This window comes from Arvicola amphibius, chromosome 2 (assembly GCF_903992535.2).
Source record: "Arvicola amphibius chromosome 2, mArvAmp1.2, whole genome shotgun sequence".
In the NCBI taxonomy this organism is placed as follows: Eukaryota; Metazoa; Chordata; class Mammalia; order Rodentia; family Cricetidae; genus Arvicola; species Arvicola amphibius.
In genome coordinates this window covers 13,263,693-13,276,382 of record NC_052048.2, presented here as the reverse complement: position 1 = coordinate 13,276,382, position 12,690 = coordinate 13,263,693, and the positions used below count along the sequence as shown (strand labels likewise).

General features: G+C 41.8%; 1 protein-coding gene across 1 annotated transcript in view; it reads left to right on the top strand.

Moving 5' to 3' along the window:
• The window catches only part of Ptpro (protein tyrosine phosphatase receptor type O), a 133,070-nt gene that overhangs the window by 83,918 nt on the left and 36,462 nt on the right, over positions 1–12,690 (top strand). The window contains exons 22-25 of the mRNA XM_042054499.1: positions 2,633–2,765; positions 5,086–5,206; positions 8,590–8,658; positions 10,699–10,782. Coding sequence (XP_041910433.1) covers positions 2,633–2,765; positions 5,086–5,206; positions 8,590–8,658; positions 10,699–10,782 — 407 coding nt within the window. The remainder of the gene's footprint in view (positions 1–2,632; positions 2,766–5,085; positions 5,207–8,589; positions 8,659–10,698; positions 10,783–12,690) is intronic.

Below are 12,690 nucleotides of genomic sequence, written 5' to 3'. Positions count from 1 at the left end.
CAGGTTGTGATGAAGGGTAGGAGAAGTGGACACTCAGCTCTGAGAGTTACTAACTCACAAAAAGAAAAGAGAAGGAAAGGTTGGGGGAGAGAAGAAAAAACTTTGCAGCCGGAGGTGGGGGAGGAAAAAGACAGGGAGTCACGCAAGGCAGGGGGTCGAGTAATTCTTTTAGCATGAATAATTGATGCTCTTTTGATAAATAAAGACCTTGTGCATGAGAAGGAAGAATAGGAGGATGTCTGGGCAAGCAAACCTTTTGCACTGATTGCGGAGATAAAGTGCTTGGATCCCTCGGCCCCTTTGATAGGTGCATCCGTAAATTTATCTCTTTTGATCTGTGCTGAGTCCTGTCTCTGTGCTAAGAACCTTTTTGGAAAATAAGTCTTCTGCCATGGATGCATTTTCTTCTCTGTAGCTGTAGTGATGTCTTCCGTTAGACACACAATGACTGGTCAACTACCAGCAGGAGTTTAGTACTGCCAGCATGTCTTTCCCTCCTGGCTGTAATTCTTTTCTGGACAGGTGATGGTGGGACGGGAAGGCAGTGCTGTTGGCTGCTGTCTTGTTAGTCTGGAGGGTTTGGGGAAAAGCGGGGCATGCTGACACATTGTTTACAGTGTGCGGTTTCTGTGTCACTGCCTCGCCATGGACCCACCAAGTTAGCAATTTATTCTTCTTAAAAATGAGACGATTTTGCTTCTGAGCATCTTCTGTCACTATGCTTTGGATGGGTGTGACAAAAAAAGAATGTGGGCAAGCAGGTTGGGGCTCTTACTATATAGAGAACTGCTACAAGTAAAAGAATAAATGAATAATAGATAATAAGCAACACTCCTAAGCAAACTTGCAGGAAACAAAGAACAAAGGGACCTTCAACATATGGAAGATTGATAACTTCCTTCGCGATAAGAATTGCGAAATAAAACTACTAGACAGAATTTTCATTGGGAAAGCCTACAGACAAATATGCCACATTAGAAGGAATGCAGGGAAACAGCCCTCTCCACACAACAGTAGTGAGCAGGTAAGCTGACCTGTGAGGGGTTGATTGTTAATAGTTTTCGGTATTACAAAGGCATGGTTTGTGACCACATAGTAACTGCTGGGACTGTATAATTACATATGTGTATGTGCCTTTCCATGCAGCATGTTGTGTGTGTACGTAGACGTACACCATATATGCATTTTAGCTTTTCCTGTAGTAGTGACAAAAGTACCCAAGCAAAAGCAACTTGCAGGAGAAGGCATCTCTTCTAACTCATAGTTTTGGGGTATAGTCCTTCGCGGTGGGGAAGTCCTGTCAGCAGAAGCTGGAGACAGATGGTCACGTTGTGTCAGCAATCTGGAAATAGAGAATCGTGGTGTCTTTGTTCAGACAGCTGTCTCCTCTAACTGCAGTCCAAGATCAAGGCTCAGAGACTGGTGCCACCCTTCTTTGGTATGGATCTTCTTAGGTCAATTAGCCTAACCACAATAATCTCTCAGGGACATGTGCAGAGATGACCTAATCTAAACAATCCCTCATCTCATAAGTGATTGCAGGTTCTGTCAAGTTGGTGATCAATATTAACCATCACACGTACATAAATACTATACATATATTTGCAAGATACTGTTTACTTAGCATTGTTTTCAATAGCATACAAAGAAATCAACAAACCACTTGAACTTTCATCGGTAGATGGCTGGTGAGGTCAAGTATAAACTTCAAATGGACCTGTGTGCACTCCTTAAAGAATAGTAACACGGGAGCTGGAGAGATGGTTTTGGGATTAGGAATACTTGCTGCTCTTGCAGAGAACTGAGGTTTGTTTCCCAGCACCTACATGGTCTCTCACACCTGTCAGCAACTCCAGGTCTGGGTGATACGGTACCATCTTCTAGTCTGTGCAGGCATGAATTTAAAAAAGGATTAAACAGATTGATACAAACTTAAAGTAAGAATGCCAAAACATGATGTGGGATGTCCTTCTGTATATGTGTTGCTTTTATTGGTTCATGAATAAAGCTGTTTGGGCCAGTAGTAGCTTAGCAGAGTAAAGCTAGGCAGGAACTCCAAAAAGAGACACACAGAGAGAGTAGGTGGGGTTAGGGAGACGCCATGTAGCTGCCAAAGGAGAAAGACCCCCACCAGAATCTTTCCAGTAGGCCACAGCCTCGTGGTGATACACAGATTAATAGAAATAAGTTAATTTAAGATATAAGAGTCAGCCAGGAATATGTTTGAGCCATTGACCAGTGTTATAACTAATATAGTGTCTGTGTGATTATTTGGGTCTGATTGGCCGTGAAACAAACAAAAAAAAAGTCTCTGTTAACAAGAAGATACTGCTGATTCAGGTAAAGCTAAACAGAGTAATGTGTAAGTCATTCACAACTGTCAATATGACCTCTCCGTCCATACCTCCATCAAATGTGTACAAGGAGGAAAACATCCAGTAATGTTGGCTGCTTCCACGGGACACAGTGGTATAGAAGAGAAGAGAGAAAGAAGGAAAGATTTTTCACTGTTAACCTTTTCCATCTTTTAGTTGCTTCCACCCTCCATACAACCTCCTTGATATGAAAAATAGTTTTAAAGACAAAGTGAACGAGGATGACATGAAATGAATTTTATTTTCTGTATCTCCAGGAACCCATAGCTGTTTCCTCCCACGTCGTGACCATCTCGAGCCTGCTTCCAGCCACTGCCTACAACTGCAGCATCACCAGCTTCAGCCACAACAGTCCCAGCGTCCCCACGTTCATAGCTGTCTCTACAATGGGTAATTGTGCAGATTAAGGCAATCTGGTCTTTGAAAGTTTCTATATTTTCTTTAATGTTTCCTTTTAAATATACATAGTCTGCTTTTTGATGGAAACGGTCTTCTACTAAAAACAACACCCCAAGATATGTGTTCAGGGAGCCCTTGACTCCAATCCCAAAGAACAGGTGACTTAGGAAAAGATTACCCTGAAATATTTTTAAATATGTAAATATAGAATAACAGTATATGAATTTTAGATTTTGGTTATTTGAGTTCTTTCTGTTTTATGTTAATGAGTATGATTGTTTTCCCTGCATGGATTTCTGTGTACCATGTACATTCCTGGTTCCTGTAAAGGTCTAAAGAGGATATCAGATCCTCTGGAACTTGAGATAGAGGTGGTTGTGTGCCAACATGTGGGTGCTGAGAACCAAATCCATGTTCTCTGCAAAAGCAATCAGTGCTTCTAACTGTTGAACCATCTTTCCAGCTCCATTCTAGGTTATTTTGAAAGTTAGAAGAGAAAATACAGAAAGCCCTGGTGTACTCTGTAAAAAGGCTGGTGGGATCACCAAGGCCACCATCCTTGGAGTCCACAAGAGTGGTACACATACTTCTGGTCAGTTCACTCTGTCTCCACTGGTCCTTGGCTGGCCATGGTTAAGGAGTAGTTACAATTCCTACCAAAAGTCAGAGCAAAACTGCTGCTAGTTCAGCCGTACTAATGGGAAAATTAGTAACTAATGCAAGGTCTGGAACAATGCTGGCCTCCTCGTTCTTTTCCTGCATTGGATTATGTACACTGTTAATGGAAGGAACTACAGACCATCTGTGAAGACCCTATGAAGACAGCTGTGCACAAGAGCACACCATCCCTTTAATGTGTCTGCTTTTGTGTCCGTCACACTAGCCATGCACTTAGCTACTGAGTACAGGGATGGGTAACATGGGCCTTTGCTTCGTTTCATTTTGAAGTCTTTGCTATTAACATTTAATGTGTTAGAAGAAGAGAAGAAAGTAGGCATGGGCGGTGTGTTTAATGGTGTTTCTCCTCACATCTCACAACACTTTTTCTCCCCGGATTTTGCAGGTTTTGTTTGTGTGTTTGCTTGGTTTTTGAAGAGCAGAGTTGTTACATGCTCTCACTATATAGTCCTGCGTGGCCTGGAACTCATAGGAATCCTTCTGCCTCAGCCCTTCCTTCAAAAGTTGAAATTACAGTCATATGTCACCATGCCTGACTTCTGTGACTCTTCAAAAAAATACTTTAATGTCTATTAATTCTTATCCTTTCCCTGGAAACCTAGAGCAACAGATGAAATTCTTGTCCAGTTTACTTACTAGTGAAAAGGAAGAAGGGAAATAAATGAAGTTGCTTCTCAAATAGAGCTGACTAGCCTGCTCTTATCTCTTCTCTGAACTCAGCCAAGAACCCGAGCAGAGGTAGCATGTAGCAAGTACTCAAGGCATTGAGGACTGGTTCTGTAGGTATTTGAAATGGTTATCATCTAAGTCAGGCTGGCCTCAAACTCACCAAGTAGTCTAAACTGCCCGCAAACCTCTCACCCTCCTTCCTCAGCCTCCCAAGTCCTTGGATACAGGATGTACCACCATGTCCATCAGTTCTGTTGCTTTCTAACCTATGATGGAGGACATGTATCTTCCCTGGCTCATGGTGAAGATTGCCTCTGGCATGCTGTGGTGAGCAGGCCATTCATCAGAGAAAGCACATGAGAGCAACCCCACTCCTAAGGACTCTCCAACTTATTAATAGATTTAATCTCTGCGTCTGTGCAGATGGGAAACCTCGGAGCATATGGCTACAGATCGTCAGGATGCCTGCTTCTGGTAGCATGTAAAATGCCACCACAGATGGCAGCTCGCTAATGCCTTGCTCCTATGCATTGTTAGCGGAGAGAAAACTGTACAGCGGTGCTTCCCGACTCTAAAGTCATGGGCATAAAATAAGAACCTGCCACCTTCGAAGCTTTTGAGAATGTTAAGCAGTGGTAATGCATGGTAATGATTTTTAATTTTCAAATTGTTGCAAGCCATAGCATGGATTCTTTTCACACTTGCAGCTTTTCTTTCTAAGAGCATTCTGCGTGCTGGAGGCCTGAGAAACAGACTCGGTTCCTCCTCATACCTAAGGACTGTCTGCCAGCCTCCAGCGCTCTACCAGAAGGCAAGGCAATGGCTGCCTTAGACAAACCTGGTTGTTGCCATTATCATCTTCATTATAAACTCAACCTTCCTAAGGATAGATGGAATTCTATGAATGACTCTTGTCAGTCTCTGTGTCCTAGGACCTATAGCAACATGTGGCTTTTCTCTCTAGTTACAGAGATGAACCCTAACGTGGTGGTGATCTCAGTGCTGGCCATCCTCAGTACACTCTTAATTGGACTGCTGTTAGTGACCCTTATCATTCTTAGAAAGAAGCACCTGCAGATGGCTAGGTAAGAAAAATGCAGATGTTCCTCCCCCCCTCCCTCCCCCTCCTCTCTCTCTCTCTGTGTGTGTGTGCGCGCGCGCACGTGAGTTCTAGAAAGACTCTAGGGCCTTGTGGATTCTAGGCAAGCACTCTACCACTAGGATAAACATCGAGAACTCTTCTTTAGACACATCCCCCACTACTTTCTTCACATTTCTAGAATTTCCTATCAGTTCTCTGAAGACATTGCTGCTCATTTGGTAACAACCGCATTTGAGAAATTTGGCTCAAATATACAGTGGTACACTGCTGGGCAGCTGAGTAACAAACCAATATCTTTTACAGTTTGCTCTTTCTCATCATGACTTAATTAGTGGCTTATACGGTATATTAAAAATAAATCAGGGATAGTAACATACCTTTAATCCCAGATCTCTGTAGATGGAGGCAGGCTAATCTCTGTGAATTTGAGATCAGTTTTGTCTACATAATGAGTTCCAGGCCAATCAGGAATACATAGTGAGACACTGTTGAAAGAAAGAAAGAGAGAGAGAAAGAGAGAGAAAGAAATAAAGAAAGAAAGAAAGAAAGAAAGAAAGAAAGAAAGAAAGAAAGAAAGAAAGAAAGAAGTGAGTAAGGGAGGGAGGGAGGAAGGAAGGAAGGAAGGAAGGAAAGAAAGAAAGAAAGAAAGAAAGAAAGAAAGAGAAAGAAAGAAAAAGAAAGGAAGGAAGAAAGGAAGGAAGGAAGGAAGGAAGGAAGAAAACAAACAATCATCAAGTCCAACAGCAGTTTACAACCCAGCTAGCAACATGTATAGGAAAATATCATTTTAAGTAAACTGACTCAAGCTAATTACAAGGATAAGAATGGAATGTCATGATAGACAACAATGGTCACTTGTTAATATGGCCACCAGCTTATGGAGTTTGGTATTGGAATAACTCTTAGGATGGTGGGGGCATGACTTTTACATAGTAGTGCTCCAAGGAAAACCTATAACATCGCACTCCTCAAGTAAAGTCTAGACTTACAAACTGTGTGAGCTTGTGCAGGTCACCAAAACTTTATTCACTGGCTTAGCACATTCTAATGGATACTTGTTAAGTTAACAACTACCCAAGTACTGAGTGTCTGCTGTACCTGACCTTGGCAACACTTGATGGAGTTTCCCTTGCAATGGGGAACACAGATAACACACAGTGAAGACAAAGCTACAGCTGCATAGTGTGCTAGAGGGTCATAAGAAAGAGTGGAGCTCGGCAGTGCCAGGATATAGAAAGAAACCCTGAAAGGTTGATGAAGAGCAACCATGTAAAACAAAGGCTTGGGAGCCATGAGGAAGAAAGCCGTATATTATCTGTGGAAAGTGTCCAGTGTAAAGAACACCTAGTGCAAACACCTAATGTCATGGCTAATGTATTCAAAGACTAGCTGAGACTCCAGGACAGTTAAAGCAGAGGAGGTGCAGGGAAGAGTGGCAGGTAATGCCCGACCACAGAGGGTTTCAGAAGCCCTTGTGGTACTATCAGCTTTCACTCAGGGTGATGTGAACAGTCACTGCAGAGTCTGGAGCAGGTTAATGAGTGCTGATGAGTTTTGATACATTCATTTTGATTTTATGCAGAAAACAGGCTATATTGAGGCAATGAAGAGAGAGGGAACATGAGCTGGTTTGGTGCCACCTAGCTAAGTTCTGCCCTGCTATAGGTCCAAAGCAGTTTCTTTATTCATTAATGGTAATCACATTATACAGGGGGGAATTCCACATCACCTCCTCTTTTCTACTTAAATAAAAAGGAAGGTTTCAACTTTAGCATAGTAAAATACATACAACAAAACAGTTATCAAGCAAGAATTACAGTTACAATATTTATATCTACTTTATCTTTTATAATAACTAAAGAAAACTATAATAACTATTCTTCAACTCCATCAAAGACTCCAGAAGGATATAATATTCCCTAAATAAACAATAAGTTCATTGTAAGCAACCTCCAAAACTCTAGTATTGACAGAAACATCTCACTGCCTGGACAGTCACCCAAAGTTCTTCTGCAACATGGGGGCATCCATCTTCAGCCTACAGACCAATAGCATCTGGCAGACTTCCCCATAAAGCAGAAATTTTAAAGACATTTCCACCTATATTGGCAGATTGTCAGTCACTTTCTTCTGTGTCCTGCAGAATGTCTGGCAGACTCTTTCATGAAGCAGGAACCCCGAAGGACAATCTCACCTTTAGGCAAGTTTCACAATCATTTCTCTATTGGTCTTGCATGTCCAGTTCACACAGCATACCATCAAGCAGTCCAGGCAAGAGCAGTTTCTTGCCCAAATGGCTAACAAACTTTATAAAGAGCCTCTTCGATGCCCATCTTCCTCTTGAAGCAAATGGTGCTGCCAGGAGCAGATATGTCTCATTGTCATGAAAAGTCCTAAGCTCTTAAAACATTTTAAATGCCATATTCTGTAGTCTTTGGAAGATTTGAAGAATCCCTATCCATTTGAAATACATCTCTGTACATCTAGAAAATCTAACATTACTACAAGCTTGACTATTATAGATGATTGTCTATTAACATATATTTCTTAATTATACATTACAGCTTTAAATGAGCTCAAGGGAGTGAGGCAGAAAGTGATAGAATGGGGCTCTCTAAGTTGTCTTCTGACCTAAATATACATGTGAACAGGCACCTGTACCCTGTATGCACACATGCATATCACACACACACACACACACCACACCCAAAAGAGAACCAGAAAAAGATAGACAAACAGACAGACAGATCCCCACACACACAAACAAAAACAGAGAGAGAGAGAGAGAGAGAGAGAGAGAGAGAGAGAGAGAGAAGCACACACAAAAAGAGATAGAGGCAGATACAGACAGAGATTTCAAGAAAAGAAGATGACAGAAAGAGACAGATGAGTTCTTGCCAATGGAGGAAAAGAAAAACTAAAAATTGGTGGCTCAGAAAGCCACCAAACTTCACATCCTGGGAAGGGGTAGGGTGACTTTAATCTGCATTTAGTAAACAACATGGCAGTAGCATGGTATAATATACAATTCCAAGGAATCATGAAATAAACAGCCATGCCTAAGATCAATGCAGAGGGGCAGCAATGGACATGCAGGTGTATTCCAGGGTCATGAACACCTTTTGGCAAAGATTGTGAAAGACTCTGTTTTGACTCAAGAGTTTGATTTGCTGCATTTCAAGGGGCTGTTTCTTTGTGTTTTATCTTCCTTTGTTTTTTGATATTGTATATGAAAGAGAATCATATAAAACATGCATTATCCTTTTTTTTTAATGCTGGCATGATGAGCTGGATAAAGGCTCTCTTGACCTGTCAGGTAAAGAGCTCCACCAAGCAGTAACCTTGGTTTTTGTCTCTTTCAAACAGGGAGTGCGGAGCTGGAACATTTGTCAATTTCGCATCCTTGGAGAGGGAAGGGAAACTTCCCTACAGCTGGTGAGTGTTATTCTGGGACATGTTGACTGATTCTATTGTCTTTAAGGCACAGATGACTTTTGTGTGTGTGTATGGCTGTCCTCCTTTATTTCGGTGGGTAATCCATGACTAGATTATCATGGGCAAAAATGGTTTCTACAAGCTGAATACAATTCTTAAGTAGTGGGAAAAGAGGCCATAAAGTCAAGCAAGGGGCCCAAAACTGTGCTGAGCAGAGGCTCCATCACAAGAGCCACTATGGCAGTAAGAGGCCCTTAGGGGAGACTTAAATAAAGCAACATGGCTGAGTACCTGGCAACCGGAGCCAACACTTCCATTCAAAAATTAAGTAAAGTTGTGTAACCCAAAGCCCTCGCCTCTTCTACCAAAGACATAGACAAACTTAAAAATTGTATGAGCCCTTTGTCATTTACAGTTTGGGACGTAGTTCCCAGAGGGAAGAGGTGTTTAGGGAATTAGAACAATGTCGAGGGATAAATTTGGTTGTCATTATACTGAACTATGTGTGTAATCAATAGCAATACTGTCCAGCTAAGTATTAAGTTTAAAATATCCAAGAGAATCACCAATTAAGTAAAAATTTCTCCTGTAACAAGGGCTACCATAGAAGTGTTTAAATGAACCCATTTTCCCCAAAGTGGCTAATATTAAATAAACAGATCTGAGAGAACAGAAATTTCACCCTATAGAATCAATAGGGTAAAAAACCTTATCTAAAACACAAAACCTTCCTCTCTGAGTGGCGATGATGACCATGCTAGTTGAAGGCAGGGGCGAAATGGGATTCTGTTTGATATAACTGCACTTCAGGTCATTTTAAAATTTAACATTAATAGAGTTTTTCTATTAAAATATGATCAACCCAGTTATGAAGAAAGAGAATTTCTAAGCCCTTGATGCTGACAATTTCAGAAACATGAGCAGATTTGTTCAAATATGCTAGGACTCTTCTCAAGATTAAGAGTTTCACCAACTCCTGCTCTTCCCTTTAAAAGACCAGGTCCTCAAAGCTCTGGCATGAGGCCCATGTAGAAACTGTCCTAAATGTACCCACGACCCATGGAAGCTATGCATTAATGAACTTCCTGACCATTCGCAATTTTTAAGATTTATAGGCCAGCCTGGGGAAACTAAAAGCAAAGCAAAGAATTCCCTCCTGCAACTCGTAGCAAAGTTGGTTTTACCAGCAGGAGCATATTGTGAGGGAGTGAGACTAGCTGTGTCAGTGGGGGTTCGCTCTAACTGAAGTGACAAGATGACAGCTCTCTCCTTGCTTTCACGCTAATGTAGGTGGGACCAGTATTTTCCCATTCACGTGATTGGATGGTCTGTCTTTGAGTGCTGTCTGAAGACTTACAACCAGATTCCAATCAGACATTTCACCTCAATTGGAATTAAAATCCAATCACTTAATGTTTTTCTTCCATTCTGATGAGAACCAATGAAAAACCCCCAGGCTGTGGATGAGGTGCTGATATTGAGTGGCTGATACCCATATAGCATATTGAGTTTGTGCTTTAAGGAGTAGCTTTAGAAACCGGATTCGGGTTTAAATTCAAAACACTACTGAAAGTAACACGAAGCGGGTCAACTTGATAAGGATGTGGTACACAACCCTGGTCCTCCCAGGACGGCACTTAAGTGACCTGACCATCTATATTCACTCAGACAAGCTACCGCTCTGCTACCTGGCTTCTTAAATCAGGTTAAATTGGAAGGGGTGAGAGCTGAGAATAACTCACCAGCCGACTAATGTGCCTCGGTGAACCAGATGGAAAATGAAATCTAAGAGCAGATGAACTGAGGCCAAATGGGTGGAAAGACGGTGTCGCTGATTACGATGAGGACTTGTGTGAATAGAAGCTGATTGGGTCACTAGCGTAGCCTTGAAGCTCCCCATCAGAAGCCCACAGAGGAGAACGATGTTTAGCTGGGGTATGAGTTGACCCTGGCAGTGACTTATTGATATCTGTTCACAGCTGAATTACTAACCCTGACCACGTTTTCATCTTTGCATCTGTTGTTTATTAATGCTCGCAGGCGTAGGAGTGTGTTTGCTTTCTTAACCCTGCTGCCTTCATGTCTTTGGACTGATTATCTTTTGGCATTTTATATTAACCCTTGGTAAGTGATTTCACTTTTACTATTTACCCAACACCGAGTCTTTACAAGTTAACATGTAGAAAGTAAACAAAATGGGATTAAGGGATTTGTTTTTCTTGCCAGTTATTTCATGTGATTCTCAGTACTCAGGACGATGAGCATCTGGGAAGTTATCAAGACAGTGAATGGTACCCAGATGCCTACAGTGTCATCCCAGTTAGATTTCCTGAGCTTCTCTTGAAGGCTTTCCTGTCCTGTGTTATTTGTCATTTGTGCCTTCTTGGAGTTGTCCATTGGCTTCCCATCTTTGAATCCCATTTTTCTTCCCATCTCCACACATGAGAAAATTCTTTATTTTCAAGAAGGTAAATGTAGGAAGGTAGGGGAAGGAGTCTCTGAATCTGGAGACCTCTTTGCTTTCATAACAACCTCAACTCTCTAACTACTGAATATCTAACTTAGCTCAGCTAAGCCCTTCTATGCAATTATCTTATCTAATACCCCACAATCTGTAACGTGTGATAGTCCTTTTAGGGACAGGAAAACAGAATTCTGGGCTCCCAGTTAAGCAGCTAAGTACTTGCAGAGGACCTAAGTTCAGTTCCTAGAAACCACAGTGGGCAGCTCACAAGCACCTGTAACTCCAACTTCAGGAGATCCAGTAGCCTTCTCGGACACTCGCATTCATGTACACAACCCAATCATGCACATTTATACACACAATTTCAAACTAAAACCTTCAACAAAAGAAAAGAAAATAGTGCCCCCAAAAGAGTGACTCTTTTGATATTATGAGCCATCATATAATAAACACAGGTTCAGAGCCCAGAAAGTCTCCTCTCTCCTCTGAACAGAAAAGAAGATCCCTTCTTCTGGTCTACTGTTGCATTAGTGTCTAAACCACATGGACAATGAAGCCTTGAAACATATTCTTCTTAGCTTTTGCTTATGCTATAATAATAATGGTAATAATTATGATAATAAACTTGACTCCTTAGACCAAATGATCCAGAGGAATAGATCAGTCTTCCAGGAAAATGACAAAATTCCCAACAACACACTCATACATACACACGTACGTATACACACACACACACATGCACACACAGTCATTGCCCTTAAGCTAACACATGGTTGTTTAGATAGTAAACAATTATGAAATACCTGAAATGTGGGCAATGTGAAGCAGGCTTGGAAGGAAGCAATAAAAATATCTCATGGAGTAGAATAGTGGCTCTGTGTGTGTGTGTGTGTGTGTGTGTGTGTGTGAGAGAGAGAGAGAGAGAGAGAGAGAGAGAGAGAGAGAGAGAGAGAGAGACAGACAGACAGAGAGACAGAGAGACAGAGAAACAGAGAGTCATAGACAGACAGAGAGATAGAGAAGGGGAGGGGAGGGTGAGAGAAGGATGTGGGAATCCGAACAACCATTCATACATTGAATACATTGAAGCTATTGGCCAAATATTCTTCTAGTCCTCTGAGGGCAAAAAGAATGCAGGTGATGTAATTTATGACATCAAGGCATAGAGGGAGAAACATTGAGAAAGACTTCCTCCATATGCATCATTACTACAGAATCTGCACATTAAAAAAAGCACACTAGAGGGAAGCGCTTTAAAACACGTTCAATCGTATCTCACTGTAGCAGCATTCACTACCGTTCCCTGGGCTGTTGCTGCTTCTTAAGTTCAGACTTCACCGTCATCAGCTCAGTGTGTGCTGTGCTGAGTGTCAGATAGTATGAGCAGTACATGTTGCTTCCACCTTCCCCTTCAAAACTGGCATTACCTTTCAGTTGAACATCCTCTCACCATCCTCGGGAATTCCACCCCTGCTTAGGATGCAGGCAGTGACTAGAGCATCCACCACAGAAAGCTTTGTCCATCCAGTGCTATATCCCTATCCCAGCTCAGCCCGAGATCTTCCCAT